At 38.4% G+C, this 21,370-nt stretch overlaps 1 protein-coding gene across 1 annotated transcript; it reads right to left on the minus strand.

Moving 5' to 3' along the window:
• Positions 1-5,627: 5,627 nt before the first annotated feature.
• On the minus strand, positions 5,628-9,005 carry LOC104441257 (non-specific phospholipase C3). Its single transcript, XM_039311200.1, has 4 exons — positions 8,313-9,005; positions 6,738-7,147; positions 6,183-6,353; positions 5,628-6,092 (listed from the first exon to the last, which is right to left on the minus strand). The coding sequence occupies exons 1-4, from the start codon at positions 8,939-8,941 to the stop codon at positions 5,758-5,760; spliced, it is 1,545 nt and encodes a 514-aa protein (XP_039167134.1). The 5' UTR covers positions 8,942-9,005; the 3' UTR covers positions 5,628-5,757.
• Positions 9,006-21,370: the final 12,365 nt, after the last annotated feature.

Consider the following 21,370-nt stretch of genomic DNA (forward strand, 5'->3'; position numbering starts at 1 on the left):
TGGCTGCAAAATCAATAATATCCATGTCCTAATCTACTTATCTTTATGAGATATCTTATTTTGCTTAAGTGTTGTTTTGCAGACAAAAGTGTTCAAATCTACGTAGAAAGTTTTGTCAAATTGGTAAGAAATGAGGAGATTGTTGAGAAAACTTCCTTATTATTTTGAAGGACAAATGTTTCCATCGATAGCTTGAAGACTTGCACTATCGTCACACAAACTAAAGACCTCAAGACTCAAGAATTAAAGTCTACCCTCACCGATAGTTTCCGTGATCAAACGAAGAGGAAGATTTATTCAGATGCGAGTTTATTTTAAGATTTCTTGTACTCAGTTGAAGAAGATCTTTACCGTCGAGATAGCATCTCATGATCAATTATTCTTATGGAAATCAATTTGGATAATTAGATCTCGTTGATTGACAAAGTATACTTAAAAGCTCCTACTTATGGAAACTTAGATCCGATTGTATGGGCTTGTGATTGGTGGCTACATCACATTCCTTAAATAACTCAAGATCTCCTTGATTGATTTTATCCAAAAGGTAGATTGGAAGAACTCCTTTGGAAAAATAACGGTTATAAAGGCATGGAGGAGAGCAGGCGAAACACTAAGTTATTTCAGTGTGTGCGTGAAAGAAAATTCCAAAGTCCAATCTTTTCTAATAGTTCATTGATATTTCAATCATCGAGCTTAAGTTGTATTCAAAAGAAGGATCAAACACTTGTGAGACCTTGGAGGAAGTGTAGTAAAGTTTCAAACCGCAATCTGCCGATGAGATCAGAAATCTCTTTTGATTCTGTGAAATCTAGATGATAAAGCATACAAGGAGAATGAATGTAGGCTTGGTCTAAGTTTCAAACCACTCATAAAACCTTAATGTTTCACTTTTCCCTGAACTCTTTATTTCAAATCGTAGCTTTATATAACCGTTTATAGCCCTCTACATCTTCAATTATTATCCCCAAAAGACGAGTTAATCTAGTTAAGTATTGCAAAACTTCTTTTAACACCTATTCACCCCCATCTAGGTGTCTTTACTCAGCCCTATCATGCTCGACGTAGGCACGTTCTTCTGTTACGCCCAACTGCAACCACCACAACGTCATAGAGGCCGGGAATTTGCCCGTGGTTGGTGTTCTAAAAGCCGCCGGCTCCAAGCCTCGGTCTCCTACTATGCTCTTTCCTGGGAGAGGTAGGCAGAATCTGCACTAAAGGAGCTTGAGCTCCTATGCAACACCGAAGTCGGAAATCATCAAGCTTTCGCAGGACTTGGAACTCGCCATCTCAACCCGTAAATCCAGATGACACCATTGGAAAGGAAAGCTGGTGCCCACAAGCAGCGAGGCGTGCTTGGCTGTTCAAGTACCGAAATTAGATATGTAGCCTCACTATATATCGTTTATCCATCTGGGAGATCATATTACCGTGTAAGCAATCGTACCCATTTTCATCTCGTTTTCACCTAAATCTATATTCTTTTTTCTAAATCTTTATTTATGCATGTAACCGTTGAATGAAATAAAGGTATCTTCTGCATCTAGTATATCACTCTAATTTTCCAACTTTACTTAGAACAGCTTCATTAAAATTGATTTATTCATCGATATTGAAGTGTTTTCAATATATGTTGAATATAACCAATTGTTTACATCACTCTGGTGTGCAAATTTGACTCGAATCGATTTAGATACCTCTACCATTGTTCGGAAGAAGAATAACAAACTTTGATCACACCTAATAGCATAATCTCTGATTAAGGTTTTGTTTGTTTCATGAAAAATATTTTCCAAGCGCTTAGTTCTTTTTAAGAAAATGAGTTAACGGAAACTATGTTTAACCGACTAAAAAAAAAAAAAATCATACAAGAAATTCAGAAAATGACTTCCTTTGAAAGATCATAAAACATTTTCAAAATAAATGAATTTGGTATTGTTAGTCTTCGCACATGGGCTTGAGTTCTTGTTTATGGAACGCTCATTCTTATAAAAAATATTTAAAAAATGAATTTTCTTTTAATTAATTAATTATCAATTTTTTGTTTTTTTGGCCGAACTGCGGGCTACGCCAACAATCAATTTGAATGGCCATAAGCTAGCTTGAGCCTCACTCGATGAGGTCGCTGAATTTCTTGAGCTTAAGCTCGCCACCTTGGGAGCTCAAGTCTTGTGGAAATTTAAGTGCTCGAGCTGCTAGAATTTGGTGATCTCACACCTCAATGACCTCTAAAAAGTCTCTAGCTCTGCTTAAATCTAGCAAATTGAGCCCGTGAATCGTCGACCATGGCCAAGGATGTCGAGAAAGAAGGGAAAAAGAAGAAAGAAATTAATAAATTCAAAGTATTATTTAAAATATTGAATTTAGTAGTAGTTTTTCCTTAGAAAATCTAATTAGATTTTATATAACCGAATGGTGAATAATGTTTTCCAATTCATTTTAAGGTTTCAACTAAACACCATAAAATGTTATCATTTTCTTGAGAAATGACTTTTTGGAAAAGATTTCTTAGAAATATTATATTTTATGTGAAACAAATAGAGCATAAATACATCAATGATTTTCATACAAAACATAACAATGAAGAAAGATTTATTGTTATGTTCTATTTGTTTTGTGGAAAATATTTTATAGAAAACATTTTCTCTTTTTCCATCATTTGCCTTGGTTTAGAAAATGAGCCAATGGTAAATGTTTTCCTAGTTAGCAAAAATCTATACTAAATTTGGGAAAATGATTTCCTCCTTAAAAGGTTGAAAACATTTTCCAAAATATGACTATGTATGTAAGACGCCTTCAAGACTTGACTCGAGATCTTGGTTGATGAAATGTTTGCTCTTAAGTAAAAATATTGCAAAAAATCAAACTTTAAATTATTGTTTATTATTTTTGTTTAGTTTTTTCATTTTCGATTTCTTACTCAACCACCACCACGCCAACCCATAGCAGTTTAGCCATGGCACAAGCTTGCTGGAATTTGGAGAGCATGAGCCTACTCCATTGTTGCTATGGCGAGCGATTGGTCAAGGAAGAATGAAAATATAAAAAGAATAGAAAAAAATAATTGAATATATTAGTTTTCTCCATGAAAATCAATTTCCATGCCAAACGGTGGAAAATATTTTCGGAATTCATTTTCATTTTTTAGCTACACTATAAAATATTGTCATTTCTCGAAAGATTCCTTGAAAATATTTTTCAGAAATATTATATTTTTTCCGAAATAAATTGAACCTAAATATTGAAAAAGGAAAAGAATCTCACACTTTGCATGAGTTTCTCTCTCGTTTACTTGTGTGATCATTGAGATTATACATTGGCTCATTGAGTCCATAGAGAACAGCGAGATAATAGCTTGATAGATGAGTGGATAATAATATAGCGCAGGAGTAGACACATTTTTTTTTTATGGACGAATTGAATGAGTGAAAAAATCTGCTAAGGTGGACCTTAGAAGCAATCATTAATTTATTGAGACCGTAATGGTACGGCGTATCCCAAAGGTCTCTCAAGCACAAAAAGAATTCAATTATTTTTAAGAGGTGGACTCCCTCTTTTACCTCGACTTCATGGAAAACATTTTAAGGTCTTATTAGATGACCGGTCAAGCTTGATTATTTTTATTCTTTTATTTCTCAAAATAAAATAAAAAAGAAATTAAAATCATTTGATAACATTAGCTAATTTTTCTATTCACGGAATAATCGGGACTATGAATAGATTTAGGAACAGAAATAAGAAATTGAAAAAATTAATTTTTGTTTTTGGGAACAATTTCTAAAACCAAATCATTTTTTTCTTTTATTCTTCTTCCTCCTCTAACTTGCTGTAGGTTCGGCAATGGTGGCACTCAGGCCAAGACCAATCAAAGATGAGGCCCAAGATCTCGCTCTGCCTTCAACAAGTTGGCTTCCTTGCCTTTGATTGGGTGAGGTCATCTGAGCCTTTGTCGGTAGCTAGGTGAGGCCAACTCCTTTAGAAAGAATAAGGTCGCGAGCTCTCGTTCTTTGGTTGGTTACTAACCATTGCCATCCCAAGTGATTAGCTGAGGAGGAAGAAGAAAAGGAAAAAAAGAAGAAGAAAAATTTCACAAATTTGTTAAAAAATTGAAAAGAAATTTTACTTCATAGAAAAAAATTGAGGATCATAAAAAGGGATTCATTTTCTTTTCATTTTGGGAATAAAAATTTTAGAAAATTATCAAACACATTCGAATACTTACAAACTTGCTTAGGAGCAGAATCATAAAAAACTATTTTCAATTCAAATTAGTTTCTAGAAATAGGAATGGTTACCAACTTGTCCAAGATCTAAATAATCTCTCCTCTATTTGGTAAGTCTCATATGAAGTAATTGGATAATGATATCAACTTTTTTCGTGAGTCTCTATGTTAATCACAGATCCATGTTCGGACATATATAATTATTTAGGGAAATAACATTGTTCTATATGGTCAATATGTCATTTGATAAATTCTAGGCCAAAAACTGCCAAAGCAGTATCTCTAGAGCGTGTAGAACTAATCTTAAATCTCACCAAGTCATAAGTTTTATACAGTTTCCGTGTTAGGATTGGTTCTATCGATTGAGACATGTTTTTTATTTGATGGAAAACATTTAGTTAATCTGGAGCTAAAATGTGGAGGAATAATGGTGGCATGTATGTTTGACCATCGGATAGCCGACGCCTACTCGCTAATATGTTCATGGTGTTTTTGAGGCGAAACGGCTTGCTCCACTAACCCATTTCCTCCATCCTTTCTTGTCACTCTCTTCTCAACTTTCCTTTCTGTTGTTAGTCCAGTATTGCTTTCATATCTCAAGAAATTATTTTTACACCTATTCACCCCCCTCTAGGTGCTTATACTAGCTATATCAGGTAGAACCCAAACCCTGACAATACTAGCTCACAACCTTTATATATTCCCTAATGGCTTATTAGAATAAGCCATCAAAGCCCATTCTTACCTCAAGAGTCAAGAACCTTGGTTCCACACGTTAGCCTGAAACATGCAAATTTCCGATCCTTTAAATTTTATGTTGGATGTTTGATTCACGTGATATTTGTAGCATGGGACAGTCATCACAAGAGATTTTCAATGAGCCCAATATTTATAGGTAAAATTGGGAATTCACGGATCCAAGGTTTTGGCTTATATTGAGACCTAAGACTCGAGTTTCTAAACCGAATGTTGTTTTAGCGACTTTACATTTTTAAAAAATCATTATTTACCACCTTTTAGAGGTCTAAAAAATTGTGTTCAATTCCAAAACCTCAAGGTTTGAGTTTAGGCTCCAGGGCCTTTTTCGAGCACTAGAGAATTTGACCGAGATTTGGCCGCCGTTAACTTCCTTACCTAATTGACTAGACTTACGTTGCGTTGGAACGCTTGTGATCTCTATGGTTTCATTATGCGCAATCAATACCCAATAATCACAAATTTCCCAACACTGCGAAAAACAAGCGGTGATGCCCATAGGGTCAAAAATTGACTGTCGGATCCGGGTTGTAATATGGATTCCAAACGTGTTTGTTTTGTCTTGCATGTGATAGGCCCATCATTGGTCAACCGTATGTCGAACTTAAAAAGTGTATAGGATTGAGGACGAAATTTGAGATGTGAACAATCTTAACGAAAATTACAAATCATCTGTGAAATAATCTATTACCAAATAATGGATTTGCCCGTAATATGCTCCAGATGAGACACATGAATCAAATAAGTAAAAAAAGCACAACATTGCCAAATAACGGATTCGTCAGTTATCGCAGATTATGCAGGAAAATAACTTTTGAGCGAAGTTTTTGGGCGTTCCTCTGGTCGATCTCGTCGCTAGAACAACAATCTCATCTTCGTCCGCACCACTGTCTATGGCTTTATGGCAGTGATCACAAAATGCCTCGTGTGCATCCTTCACGTACTTAGCAGCTTCGCCAACGGTCATGTTCTCGACTAGCTTGTCCGGGTAGATGTCCTTCTTGTGATCCCCGTTCAATGTCGCGGCCATTTGCACCAGGATTTCTTGAAAATCATTGAGCTTCGCATCTTCTTTAGCTCCGGCTTCTCTCAATTTCGCAGCATCAGATAATGTGACTGCAAATGTATAGGCTTTTAGCACTCGAGTTGAGGTGAAAGTACTCAGAAAAATTGGGAAGAGAAGTTCGTGTATGATTTGGAGATTACCTGGACAATCTGTTCTTGGACTACTTCTGTTCAAGACCACCTCAAAGGTGCCCGCCCATTCATCGCGTTTTGTCAGGAAATGCCTCAAGTTAAAGATCTTCTTCACCGTTGCTGCTATTGAGGAGTGCTCGTACTGTGACGTATGATGCGGTCCCTTCGGCTTATGCAAAACTATGCGATTTTCCAAGCAAAGATAGCGAGTTAGAACTCAAATTTGCAGATTGAAGCAAAAAAAAGTTGATCATTAGAGGAGTACTGTAGTTATCTTTGTAGGTATATTGCTTTCCCCAATCTTGTTCGATCGTCAAAATGGGGATAAAGAACTTAGTGCAGCTCCTACACTTTCTGGGTTACAGCGCAACTAAGTTCTGGACATTCAATTTTGATCAATTAAGTCATGCTGTTTCTAAGAAAATGTACAGAACATAGCCTGTCAGTGAATTTTCATGTCGGAAACTGTGGTATGGATCGATTTAAGTAGAGTCTAAATTAATTTGGCTGTTTCAGATCATTATCTATGAAGACAAAAATCCACGATCGAGAGCTCGTGCAAACCTGTTCCGCGATCAATCCACGGAGAAATGAAGATGGCCGGGACTCTGACCCCGAGACGGTCGAACTGAAACTTGTATGGATCGGGACCGACGATGCCATCGGGGCTCGGGACGCCATGCACTGGGGTCGGGACATGATCGTAAAAGCCACCATGTTCATCATACGTGATCAGGAACAACATCTCATTCCACTGAGGGCTGGATCTCAATGCTTCGTACACTTCATTTACGAATTTCTGACCTTGAGAGACGTCGTGAGAAGGGTGATCATCGTTCCCAGGTAATATCGACAGGTCGAGGTACCTCTGCTCCACCACCACATAATTTGGTAGCTTCCCTTCTCTGCAATGAGTCTTGAAGTGAAGGTCAAACTGATGGAAGTTCTTCAGGTATTTCAGCTTTCTGAGGTTCCTGAAATTAGGTGAAGAAATTTCTCACACGATTAGCGTGCTCATGGAGGAAGAAACCCTTGGAAATGGAATCGACAACACGAGCAATTAAAACGATTAATCAAACATAGCATAATGTTACCTCATCGATGTTTAATACGGAAGATTTTTGCAGTTTTCACGCTCTGTTTGATTGATCCCCTTGCATGTGGATTCTAACTCATCTAACTTATCATTATCCTACTTGATGTCTTTGTTTTTTGGATTAACACTACGAAAAAAACCAAACCAGTACACTTTTAATAAATTTACCTCAAATTATTTTTTTGATAAGAAATGATTGGGAGTAACAGTCTTTAATTAATTGTAAGAATAATAATATATTTCGAGCCACAAAAAATCAAATAAAAAATAAGTACAATTTATTATAGAGTTCACTTCTTTAAAAATTTGTGACTCACATCAAGTTATTATTTTCTCAATAGCCTAAAGAATGTCAGCTCTTCTTTTGTGGCTCAGAATAGATTTGTATCAAAGGCATATAGATATCGTCCCTTGGACCTAAGCATGTCCTTAAACTGCTTCTGTTCTCGGAGTCAACCCCAACAGTAAAATGGGATAATGATAACCGCGGGGGTTCGGACCACCCTTAATTCAGGTCCCCCGGCTTTGATTCTCGTGAAGCCCTTCTCCTAGCATACTAGGTTGGGTTCAGGAAAATATAGGCAGTTGGTCCGATCCGGTGAGGACGATGCATACATGTATCAAGGCATATAGACCCATTTCGACTTGCACGTTGGAGAAGGTGCGAAATGGTCCGTCATCGATTCATGGGTTCCTTCTAAATGCGTACGTGCGCATCACCCTATGCCCGAAAGCTCTCATGTTTATATTCTTTTCAGACGTACATGAAAGGGAAATTTGATCATTCTGAAAATGTCACTTGATTTTATCCTTGCGTGAATAAAACGCAGCAATTCCGCCCCTAGACGCCACATGGTAGGGGAGAAGTACTAATGACATTTCGGGAAAAAAGATTTTAAATACCTTCAGGGTTTTATTTTTTATTATTTCTGTGAATGTTATATAGTGATTATATATCAAGCCTCATAGTTATAAAATTAAATTGCGATTGGCTTGCTCGATACACGAAAAATATATCTGGAAAAGGGCTTCTTAGGACGTACCTATAGAAGAGAGTGGCCGGAGGATACTGGTAGTAGATCCCGAACGTGAATCCGGCCTCGTCCATCGACTCGAATATGGTCTTCTGTGGAAACCCTTCGATGAGCTTCTTGGTATCGTTGCTCGTCGCGCCATGCGACGTTGCTGAGTGCACGAACAGCCGGTTCGGCTGCGTCGACGCGGGCACCGATGCGAACCACCGGTCGCACACTGCGAACTCACTCACCAGCTCCTTGTAGACCGGGACCGAGTCTGGCGTGAACCCGCTCATCACCGTCTGCGCCATCCCCTTCTCGGTCCGCTCCGCGTTCTGGGCGAAACCGTCCATCTTCGGGGGCAGCTTCTTGGAGGCAGATTCCTCGCTCCATGGCTCGCCGAAGACCTGCTCGTAGATGGCCTGGATTGAGTGGCCCGGGTCGGGGTCCACGTAGGCGGCTCCGTCGCTGAAGGAGACGCTGCCGGCACTTGGGTCCGTCGTGGACAAGGGGTTGGACTCTTTGCCCGTGACGCCGTCGATCTCGGGGTTCAGGGACTTCATCCACCCAAGCATGTGGTCGAAGGAGCGGTTCTCCTGAACCAAAACGACCACCGTTTTGATGGGGTACGAGGAGGGGTTCGCGCCGGAAGCCATTGTCGCGTGCTTCGGTCGGTCTATCGGCGTCTCTCTCTTCTTTGTGTAACGGCAATGATGTGAAGATTGTACCTTACTGGCGTTTTATATAAGGAAGCTAACGAAGGAACTGGGGGTTTTAAAATTAGACTAAGATTTTAATATTATTTTAGGAGTTTAATCCGTCCGGGAATCATTATGAGATCACGAAAACAATTGGCGTGACAATCTGAAGAGCATGAATTTCAAGAAATTATCTTTCATGAATTCACATCATCCAAACCATGTACCGTGCATCACCAAAACTATCGTTTTTCTCCATTTCTGCTAACGCAATACCGATCAAGTTTTCTAATTTGATAATTATGAGAGGCATTTTTTCAGCATTATACGTGGCATTAACGATGGAACGGCTATTGAATGTAAGGCTTACTCTATCAGGTATGCTTGCATTTTCAATCACTTAGAAGTAAATGGTAGGCAACCTATAGAAAGGAAAAGCAAATGAGTGTGAAAGTAGGACGATGTTTCCATGGAATAGCCCCATATATGAACTAGAAGTGACATTTTACATACTCCATTTTCGCAATCCGTATTCGATGCATTTTAATCAAATTAATTAAAAATGGGCGGGAAAAATGTGCTACCTGCACTCTTGAAAATCAATTGAATAAAAGTTTTGATATTCTTGTATATATAGGATAATAGGATGTACTGATTATCAAATGTTCGGAAAATAGCTTTTTATATCATAGATATGAGAAATTTTATCTATCTTTATTCCATCACCAAACGAAATATTCTTATATTAGAGTGGTATGGATACCAATTTCAAAACTAGGGCTTCAATACTGGTTGATGTGGGATCCAAAAGTGAACGCTATTGCAATTATTGACAATTCACAAAATACCAAATAAAAGCTGCAACACCAATTACGAGGAATTTGTAATGAGTGAAGTCCCGTCCGACGTAAACATAGTTAATTTAATGCGTCACATTTGATCCCTGCTTTGCTTGCTTGAAGCACGTTCGCACGATATCAAACTAGTTGTTGGGCCAATCCCAAGAGCTGAAAATGCCTAGAGGAAAGCAGTAAAGCACTAGTCCTAGTCATCGGCTGTCCTTTCGAATTTGAACGAGCGATGCCAACCGAATAAAGCATATGCGTTGCTTAGTTTAATGCGTGCCGTGTGCATCGCCGGTTTCAAAGCCGAGCAAGCAAGGCCAGTCGGCCCACGTCGCCATCGGATGTACTTCCCAGTGGTTGAACTGCCACGTAGACCTCTCAATTCTCAGATAACGAATCAAGCAAGTCATATTCTCTTGATCCGGTACGACAAATTTCTCCTTTCAATATGTCCTTCGGATCTAAATCCAAGATTTGAGTTTCCTTGAAGAAAATGTTTTTCAAATAGAACCAGTTCTTTCAAATCTTTTGATTACCTCTCCATATCCTTTAAGAAACGTTAGTCGTAATTGCCAAAAAATATGAGTGATCGATTGAAAAATTAACGATCTTATAGTTGAACCCTTGTCTATTTCCTGATCTATGGGTGTCTCACATTGAATCTTGCAAACTGAGTTGCTCCTTGACTTTTATTAATTTTCCAAATTCTAAGTTCGGGTAACCAAGTATACAAATGATCAACAACTTAAAACCATACTAGAGTTGCTACCAATTAATGTAGAAAACCTAAACCAACTAAACACCTTAAGTCTTAGGTAGTGATGGGGAAGTCATTTACTACCTAAGTACACAAGGTTCGGTTAATCAACTATTACAAATTATCAAACACTTATTAGAGTAGTGTTAATCAATTTAGGAAACCTAAATTTGATTGTACTCCTAAGCCTTTAGATAATGATGGGGAGACCATTTACTATTAGGCTGCGTTTGGTAGTCCGGATTTGAATCTGGATAGGATAATTTGTTATCCTATCCGATGTTTGGGAATGTCCACCGGATCGGACAAACCTGGATATATCCGGATAAAACGCTGGATAAAAAATCCGGGGGAGGGGGTGGGATAAGCTCGGATTGGATAAGATTTTTTTTTTAAGGAAAGAAAGAACTTAACAAAAAGAGAAGATATCACTTGCCGTTTTCAATGGTGGCCATTGCGGAGGTGGCCACAATTCCTAGATCTAGGGTTCTTCCATGGCCTTTAATTAATTGAATTTTCTATTTTTTAATTTTATAATTTAAATGAATATCATATATATTTTTTAATCTTATCCTGAAGTGCACCAAACACTTGATATGATTAGATATGTCCGTCTTTATTATCCAAATGATTATATATCCTACTTTATCCTATCCTATCTTGATTATTATCCGGACGACCAAACGTAACCTTAATGTGCATGTGTAAACGAATTAGTCAAGTGAAACCCTATAGATTTTCGGTACGGGGATTTAAATACTTGGGATAGATTAGCATCCTAAGGGCATAGTAATCTTATTTAATTGTTAAGTCCTAAATTAGCCGGTAAGTGATTCCTAAAAGAAAATGATACAAATAATCTTTGAATATGTTCCCTTAATTTTTAATTTGATTAAAGCGGTTTCCTGAACTTTGACTAATCTATAATGTGGTCTTTGAACTTTTAAATTATTCAATGTGATCCCTGAACTTTTGATACATGTTTAATTAAGTCCTATATTATATGAAAATATTCAACATTGTTACTTGAATTAATGGAAAGACAACAATGAACATTTTTCATATAGTTTAGGGGCTAAATTGAATGAGTGCCAAAAGTTATGGATCACATTGAACAAATTCAAAATTCAAGGAGCATGTTGCACATTGAGGTAAAATTTAGGGACCACATTATACACTGGGCCAAAGTTTATAAACCATTTATGTCATTCATTATCCCATTTCCTAAATATGCAAGTTTTTGTTTTTAATCTAAGGCATAACCCAAACAATTATTGAGTGTAGTTTGTTGTAAAATTAATGCACAAAATATCGAATCTTGCAATTATATTAACACAAAATCACTATAATAATAAACAAGGAATGATAAAGGAACACTAAAGATTTATGTGGTTTGGGGAGAGACTTGCGGCAAATATTAGGGGTGTGCAACTGGACCGGGTATACCAGGTTCTCGGACCAGCCCACCCAAAATAGGGTTGGGAACCGGTTCCCAAAATTTGGAACCGGTTTAAATCGGTTCAGGAATAGGTTTCGAGTGATTACCCACTTGGAAACCGGTTCCCGGACCGGTTTTGTAAGTAGAAGTCCAAAACCCTTTTTTTCCCCCGATTTCTATTCTTACTCCTGCAATCACATGATGTTTTTTCTCTTGGCTCTTTCAAACATGCATGACACCCCTCATTTGTCATTCCTCTTCCTCACTTGCTTCCCTCCCTCACCGGCTCCCTCTCGCACCATCCAATGGATAGACGGTGTTTATCGCCGTAAAAAATTCTTATGTATCACATGAATTGACTCACCTAATTTCTCTTTTGTAGGAGGAGTTATGCTTGTATAAATGAGTAATTTTATGTAGTAGTTGTGGGAATATTAGACCCATGTTTGTTGTTAATTCTTTCCTTTAAGATTTTCTTTATTATAATTAGCCTTATGGATACTTAATTTTTCGTTTAGTCAAAAAGTTTATGTATTTATTTATTATAAGTGCTTAATGTTTCAATACAAATTATGATGATTATATTATTTTTTCACATATTAATATAAAATTTGAAGTTGTATAGAATATCGGGAGATTACAAAATAAGTTCCAGTGGAAACAGGGTTGACCCTAGAACCAGATTGAAAAAACAGAGTGAATTGGGTACAAGGTCCAATACAAACATGGTCAGATATAGGGTCCAAAAAAGAGGAACCTGTTATAACAGGGTCGAGTACAAGGTCCAGGTTTAGACCTTACCCATCCTGGACTTGATCACCCTTAGCAAATATACCATGAACAGAAAAATCAATGTTACAATTGCTTACACGTTCGAGTGTTTTCTACATCTATATTAAGTTCAAATCCACAGTGTTTACCAATAAACAACTTAATTGGATATAGAGCTCACAACATAAATCATCGAATGTTCAAGCTCCTACCCACAACCACAGTAAGAGAACTAAGAACGTATGTTCCTTTTCTTCTATGTGGCATCTATTACAAAAGGATTAATATAATGGAAACACTCTAAAGTGGTATACTTTGTAATAAATTTACTATCCATTAGTTTTCATTAAATTTTATTATCGAATTACCAAATTGAATAACACGTAATAATTGACAAGTGTATTAGTTTAAGGTTTTCTCCTCCACTTGTCATAGATATAGCAATTTGTCTTTTTTTTTTTTATATATAGTATTAATACAATTTAACAGAAATTAATGGATGGTAAATTTGTCTTAAATGTATCGACTTATGATTTTTTGTGGTTAAAAAATTAATTTATGATAAATTTATTACAAGTGTACTAATTTGAAAATTTTCATGATATTAACCCATTAAAGAAAAGGCTTCTCTGTATGATTTATTTCGAAGAAATTCACTTGCGGCTTAAAGATCCAAAGAAATCCACTTGTGGCTTGGAGAGTAACGGTGTTGCCCCCATCACAAGTGTTTTCAAGGAAACCGGATTCCTTGGAAAAAAAAAATTGGATCCCATTTGATGGGTCCCACCAAGTGGAATTTAATAAATAAAAATAATTAAAAAAAAAAAAACAGAAGACCATGAAATCCCACAAAGAACAGAAATTTTCAAACGAATGTTTCAGACAAATTTAGGCATTCAACAATCCAAAAAAAAAAAAAAGGAAGAAATTTTGGCCTTTGCCCGCCAAAGAGATACAACTTGAGCACACTGTCGCCAGCACAACTGTTGTGGCAGGGGTTAGGTGAAGACTCTAGTTGGAGATAATTAATTAGCATTAACTTTACGACTTTTTCCAGATTAAGGATTGGTTAGAGAGAATATGATGTCACTGGAGCGACTAGAGAGGACCTTTAGTCGAACCCTTCACCGGCTGAATTCACGCTTGCGACTGAATCGACGAATTCTTCTCGCTTCTGCTTTTACTATCGTTGGACATAAATAAAAAAGCATCGACCCAAAAAAAAAAAAAAAGAAACTAGAAAAGATACTTATTAAAAACATCACCGACATAAAATATATTTGCATTGTTCATAAAGAGAACGGTTTAATCGTCTTTATTATAAGACAAAATAAATGTTAGATTCCTATTAACAACACCTCTATGATTAAGTATTTTTCAGATTTCTATTAACAACACCTCTATGATTAAGTATTTTTCAGATTTCAATTAACAACACCTCTATGAGTAAGTATTTTTCACACTTGTAATCGTGAATGAAAATATTTATCAATGAAAAAAATGAATATAATTGTCAAAATAAGGAGTCGAATACCTAATTTACATAATTTAAAGCATTAATAAATTCTGGTAGAGTCATGATGGTGTAATTTAACTCAAAAATCAAAATTATGATCATTTTGTGACTAACAAAAAGTTAATTTTCTCTAAATTTTAAGTATATTGGATTTGTTTGATTAAAATTTTTTACCTCAATGCTTTTTCCTTTTGAACTAATCCACTTTTACACATGCTAGCCAACTTTGAAATTTTCACTTATTCAGTACTTCTTTTAAATCTCATGAAATTAGATTAAAATACATGTGCGGGTTGCTAATTTGACTTTTATTGTATCTAGAATTGATGAAAATGTTTCAAGAGTACTTTGCAAAATAATTGAGTTTTATATTTAAGTAGTTATTTAAAGTATTAAATGGGCCTAACACAGATTTTCATTTTCTTTATGGAAAAAATAATTTTTGTTCAATATTTGAGAATTTTCCAATCAAAATTTATTTTTCTAAATTTATTTTACTGGTCGCCCATTTCCATTGAATGAGAATTTATGGTCCACAAGGCACCTTTACTCCGTTCTCTTAGCAACATCCTTTGAGAAATCCACTCTTGACAACAAAACTGGGCCAAGAGTGGATTTCTCAAGACAGTGAAACAATCCCTTAATATGCATATGGGATAGTTTCATTGCCCAAAAATGCCCAAAAATGCAATCCAAATTTGATTATGGTAAAGGAGCACTGAATTTTAAACAAATCAAAATTCTCCAAAAAGGTCGGTTTTCGTCCACAATTCGAACTTGAGATATAATTCTCTACCTTGACTTGATGTTTGTAACCAAGTTATAGTATTCATCATCCATGTTAGCCCTCTCAATACTCTGGCGAACACTTATGGTGTGTTTGGTAACCATTCTGTCCGGAGAACAATTTTTGAACATAAATAACTTTTTCTATTTCTATACCCGGGAACAATTTATGAATACTAGATGGTGAATTCGCGGGTTACTGTTCATTCTCTCCCAACTGGGCGAGAACTTCACTATAGCTCAGCTTCTGGTTCTTGAGCTATTGCGATCCATCCGGCCATCCTTTAGACGCGATTTTCGGTGGGAAGACTCGTCTCTACCCTCCTCAAAGCCTGTCCGAAGCGATTCATCCGGTTTGGCCCCAATCAACGAATCTCAGTGGTCGTGGTTAGGGTTCTGGTGCGACTCCGGTCTGCTTCTGGTGTTTGAGCTAGTTCGAGATCCTCAGCCCGCCATTAACAGAGATCCTTGGAGGTAAGCCTTCGCCTCTTCCCTCCTTGAAACCCCCCGAAACTTTGCTCCTGCTATGGCATATATATCGAGCTATCGTTGAGCTGCTCCGGCTTAGGCGAGTGCTCTGTTTCGATCGGTAGTGAAGTAATGGCATCATCTAGTAATCCAATGGGGCGGGGAAAAGACAAGATGCAGACTACCACTGGGCGTAGTCGTAGCCGTGCTAGGTATGCCTCTCGAGGCCGGGAGGAAAGACGTGGGAATGACTTGAACAGGGCTCGGTCCAAAGCCCCTCAGACCCGTTCATGGGTTAATGTTGCTAGTCTGTCTGCCAAAGGCTATGAATTAGGCTTCGCACCCCTTGTATCTATGGGAAAGAAGTCTGTTGTGCGGTTATCAGATAATGCAAGGTATGCAGGGGATCCCAAATGGAACAATTGCTTGGTCGGCTACTTTGTGGGAAAAAATGTGCCGTTTAAAATCACTGAAACAGCCTTGAAACAAACTTGGGGCTCTCATCTTTCAGAAGTCTTAGCAAATGATGATGGATTTTACTTCTTTATCATCTCGGACAACGAATTTAGGAGGAAAATCCTGGATGAAGGCCACATAACAGTGGCTAGAATCCCTCTGGTTCTGAAGCAATGGCACAAGGATATGGAATTGAAGAAAGATCTCCAATCGTCGGTCCCGGTCTGGATACGATTGAAAAATATCCCATTTGCATATTGGTCGGCCCCAGGCATTAGTGAGATTGCTAGTGCAGTGGGGATGCCTCTTTATGTGGATCCTTTGACCGAAAAAATGAAACGCCTATCATTTGCCAGAGTTTGTGTAGAGATATCGGCAAAGCTGGAAAGATGCGAGGAAGTTGAAGTATGGATGGATGAGAAGGTTTTCTCTGTTCAGGTCCTTTATGAATGGAGACCAAATTCGTGTATGAAGTGTTGTGCATTTGGCCATAACTGCTTGGACAAGGTGAGCCCCAAGCAAACCCCTGTAACCGCGGAACCCTCTACTGTTGCTGCAGGGCCTATTATACCTCATGTGAATGAGAATTCGGATGATCAACTTAATGGTTGGAAACAAGTAACGAACAGGAAGATGAAACATCAGCCGAAACAAAAGGTGGACTCCACTCCTCCAATCTCGACTCTGAAAACTAAGTTATATACTGATCTTCCCCCATCCTCCTCGGCAAATGATGATCAGAATGAGCAAAGCAGGTTGGATGCGACAAATGCAGCTCCGTCAATGGCCCTAGTGGTGCCGAAGTCTGGAGATGCCATGGCAATAATTCCATCTTCTGAGGAAGATTCGGAAGAGGAAGTGAATGCGGTTAGTAGTAACAGTGATGAGGAAGAAGACCTGAATCCTGCTGAGCCGAATCAAGAATCTGACTTGAATGCTCCCTCTAGCCAGCAAAATGTCCCTAAATCTGCAGTGGTTACTCCCTCAAATGTTGGCCAAAAAGGAAACGCAAAGGGCACACCTTCTAACGCCTCTCGCAAAGGGACGAATAGGAGGAAGCCACCCAGACGTTGGTAACACTCCTGTCTGGCTGCTGTTTTTGTTTTTGTTTCTATGTTTATCGATATATGGAATATTAGGGGCCTAGGGAACCCCATTAAGCAAGCGGAAATCAGAAATTTTGTTAGGACTAACAATCTCTGCTGTGTGGGAATTGTTGAGACAAAGATCTCCCATGTTGCTTTTAACTCTGTTACTTCGATTCTTCTTCCGGGTTGGAGTTGGTCTAACAACTATAACCACTCTTATAAGGGGAGAATCTGGGTGGGTTAGAACCCCCGAGAGGTTTCGTTTTTGGTTTATGCCTCCTCGGTTCAAGCTATTCATGGTAGCCTTACATGGCTTGCCTCTAGAAAATCCTTATTTCTTTCGGTTATCTATGCGGAGCACAACTTTGTGTTGAGACGGCTATTATGGGAAGATCTTATCCATACCGGTGGCCTTCTTTCTTCTTCGCCGTGGATCATTGCTGGTGACTTTAATGCTATTCGGGATCCCTCGGATAGGATTGGTGGTTCTAGTGCTTGGATCCCCGCTTTTGATGAGTTTAGAGATTGCCTTGTTCAGTCTGGTTTGGATGATCTTCGGTACACTGGGATATAGGTATACTTGGGCTACTTCTTCAGGGTCCAACCGAAAGCAAAGGAAAATTGATAGGGTATTGGTTAATGGCCAATGGAATGCTGAATTCTCCTTCTCGGAAGCCTCTTTTTTAGCTCCGGGCATCTCGGACCACACTCCGATGGTGGTTAAATTATGCCTATCCCCAAGTCTTCTAAGCCGTTTAAGTTCTTTAACTATTGGATGACTCATCCGGATTTTACCAAGCTGGTTTCAGAAGCGTGGGCCTCTTCTTTCTATGGATCGCCAATGTTTATTCTCTGCGCTAAGCTCCGCCTCCTCAAAAGCAAACTCAAGCAGCTTAATAGGGAATCGTTTTCGGAGATATCTTTGAGAACTGAGGAGGCTAGATGAACTCTTCAACTTACTCAAGATGCTATTCAAGATGATCCTATGAATCCTTTCGTTGTTGAAACTAAAAAGCAACAGATTCAAGCATTTTCAGCTTTAAGGCTCCAAGAGGAATCGTTTTATAGGCAAAAGTCTAGAGTTCGGTGGTTGAAAGACGGGGACCTAAATACTAAATTTTTTCATCAAGTCGTTGTCGCGACCAATTTTTTTTCGGGGTTTGAACCACCTAGGGTTTGGCTGGGCCTCTTCTTTCTATGGATTTAAATATGCAATCTAAATTAATCTAATGACCTAATTCCAATGTTTATTCTTAGCATGCAATGACGCAAAGAATGCCCTAATTCTACATGACATATGCATATGACATTTTTTATTAAAAAAATGCAATCTATCCTAGAAATTACAACTAATTTATCCTAAGACAAATTTTATGAAATTTCAAATGATCTAGCTAAATTAAGATTCTATCTAATTTAAACTAGGGATTAAGTCATATTAAATCTTATCTAAATCTAAAATGCCATTTATCTTAAAAAAGCTCCGCGAAATTAAAGCTAACACATAATTAACATGCAATTCAAATAAAAAACTAACAACCTAAATGAATGCACTTTCTTTTTGGATTTTTTTATTTAAAAATTCATAATAAGATTGCAATCCTAAATATGCAAGATGACAACAAATATAATCCTAATTAAGATTTTTTTGATTTTTTATTTTTACGAAAATAAGATTTGACTCAATCAATTTGACGATAGCAAATCAAACAAAAGATAAGATTGATATTCAAAAATTGACGAACCATATCTCGCGCATGAGATCGGGTTGACCAATCAAAAGCAAACTCAGGATATTGTCGTGGGTCGGTATGGGCTTTAATAGGGAATCATTTTCGGAGATATCTTTGAGAACTCGAGGAGGCTAGACGAACTCTTCAACTTACTCAAGATGCTATTCAAGATGATCCTATGAATCCTTTCGTTGTTGAAATTGAAAAGCAAGGTCAAGAGCGGCAAAGTGGTGATTCAAACATTTTCAGCTTTAAGGCTCCAAGAAATCACCCCTTTTCCTTCCGGAATCGTTTTTATATGCAAAGGCAAAAAAACCCAATTTTCTTAAATCTTATTTCAAATCGCAATTCGGTGATTGAAAATATGAACCTAAATGGACCTAAATACTAAATTTTTAAATATCAAAATTTAGTCGTGAATAGGAGGTACCTCCAAAATAGAATCATCTCCTTAACCAATGGGGATGTCACCACCTCCGACCCGGCGGAAGTTCAAAAGATGTTCGTCGATCACTTTCGTGATCTTTTGGCTGCTCCCCCTTCTTTGTCTTGTCCAGTGAAGGAGGAGATTCAAGATGTTCTTAATCACTCCCTGGATGCGGAACAGGTTTGTTTTCTATCTAGGCCTATTACGGATATGGAAATCAAGGAAACTCTTTTCTCTCTTGCGGTAGGAAAAGCCCCTGGTCCTGATGGATTTAATGTTGAATTTTTCAAGCATTCTTGGGATATTGTTGGTACTTCGGTAATATCAGCAGTTAGGGATTTCTTTGAAACAGGCGAGCTACTGAAACAAATTAATGCTACCATTCTTGTTTTAGTGCCCAAAATCCCTAATGCTTCAACTGTCCATGACTTTTGGCCAATTGCTTGTTGCAACACTATATATAAATGCATCACCAAGCTCATTGCAAATCGGATGACTCATGTGCTGCCTAGCATCATTAGTTCGACCCAAAATGCTTTCGTCAAGGGGAGACACATTAGTGATAATATTTTGCTAGCCCAAGAACTTTTCAGTGGCTTCCACCATGACCCCTATCGGGCCAAATGTGCTATTAAAGTGGACTTTTGGAAAGCGTATGACACGGTGAGATGGGATTTCATTGAAGTATGCATGCAGGCTTTCGGTTTCCCTCAGAGTTTTATTGATCGAATTATGGCTTGCATAAAAACCCCTAAATTTTCCATATCCTTGAATGGTGACCTCCATGGCTTTTTCGCAAGTGGGAGAGGTATTCGTCAAGGAGATCCGATGTCGCCATATATATTTACCTTAGTAATGGAAGTTTTTACCGGTTTGTTGGATATCCAAACCAGCCACCCCTCGTTTCGGTTTTTTTGGCGGTGTAAATCTTCCAGGCTTTCCCATCTATTTTTTGCCGATGATGTGCTCTTATTCTCGGAAGCAAGCACTACCTCTGTGGAACTGTTGAAGGCTGGGATTGACTCCTTTTCTAATTGGAGCGGTTTGGCGCCGAACGTGAGCAAGAGTGAGATATATCTATCCGGTGGATCGCCTACTTTGCGCAATGACATCTTGAACAAGCTAGGTTTTCAGGTTGGTACCCTTCCCTTTCGGTATCTTGGAGTCCCTGTTATTTCCTCGAGATTAGCAAAGGCGGATTGTGTGGCTTTGGTAAATACAATTACAGCTCGACTCCAATCTTGGACGCACAGATTTTTGTCGCTTGCCGGTAGAATCCAGCTTATAAAATCGGTTCTCCACTCTATTCAAGTATATTGGGCGAGTGTTTTCTTTTTGCCGTGTGCTGTGCTAGATCGTATTGAAAGAATCTTTCGCCAATTTCTTTGGAAAGGACCAGCTATGGGTCCGGGGGGGGCCAAAGTCTCCTGGAGTGATGTATGTTTGCCAAGGAAGGAAGGTGGACTTGGAATTCGGTCGTTAAAGGAGAACAACATAGCCTCGATGCTTAAACACATTTGGATTCTCTTCTCAGATAAAGAATCACTTTGGTGCAAGTGGATTCACTCCATTTTCCTAAACCGCAAGAACTTTTGGGTGGTCCCTATTCCGACTCATTGTTCTTGGGCTTGGAAAAAGCTCCTCCGTCTTCGGGACTTATATCAACAACAATTTAGATGGAAAATTGGCAATGGTCGAACTGCTTCCTTCTGGTTTGATCCGTGGCACATCAATGGTCCTCTTTATAAGGTATTTTCCGACCAGGATATTTATCGTTCGGGCATATCTCGGGGTACTTCCGTAACTGACGCCTTCTCATCTCCGATGGGCTGGTATGTTATTAACATCTTGGCTGGATGGTGGGATCCTCTTCCTACCTTCAACCAGAGTGAAGACCGAATCCAGTGGATTCATCATCCCTCGGGCTGCTTCTCTTCAGCCTCTGCTTGGGATCTTTTGAGACCTAGAGGCAACGTTGTTCCTTGGTCTTCTTTCGTTTGGAGTTCTACTATGCCGCCTAGATACCAGACTCATTTGTGGCTTATCACCCGCAAGAGGTTGCCGACCCAGGTTCTACTTGCTTCGGTTGGTAGGCTCTCTTC

The sequence above is a fragment of the Eucalyptus grandis genome, chromosome 4 (genome assembly GCF_016545825.1).
Source record: "Eucalyptus grandis isolate ANBG69807.140 chromosome 4, ASM1654582v1, whole genome shotgun sequence".
Lineage (NCBI taxonomy): Eukaryota > Viridiplantae > Streptophyta > Magnoliopsida > Myrtales > Myrtaceae > Eucalyptus > Eucalyptus grandis.

Bases quoted from the DNA above. Each gene is read 5' to 3' on its own strand.
- LOC104441257 (XM_039311200.1), bottom strand. From the start codon at position 8,941: ATGGCTTCCGGCGCGAACCCCTCCTCGTACCCCATCAAAACGGTGGTC. The intron at 6,354-6,737 runs GTTTGCACGAGC...AAAATCGCATAG, and splicing joins GTGGATTGATCGCGGAACAG to TTTTGCATAAGCCGAAGGGA. The intron at 6,093-6,182 runs GTAATCTCCAAA...ATACATTTGCAG, and splicing joins TCCAAGAACAGATTGTCCAG to TCACATTATCTGATGCTGCG.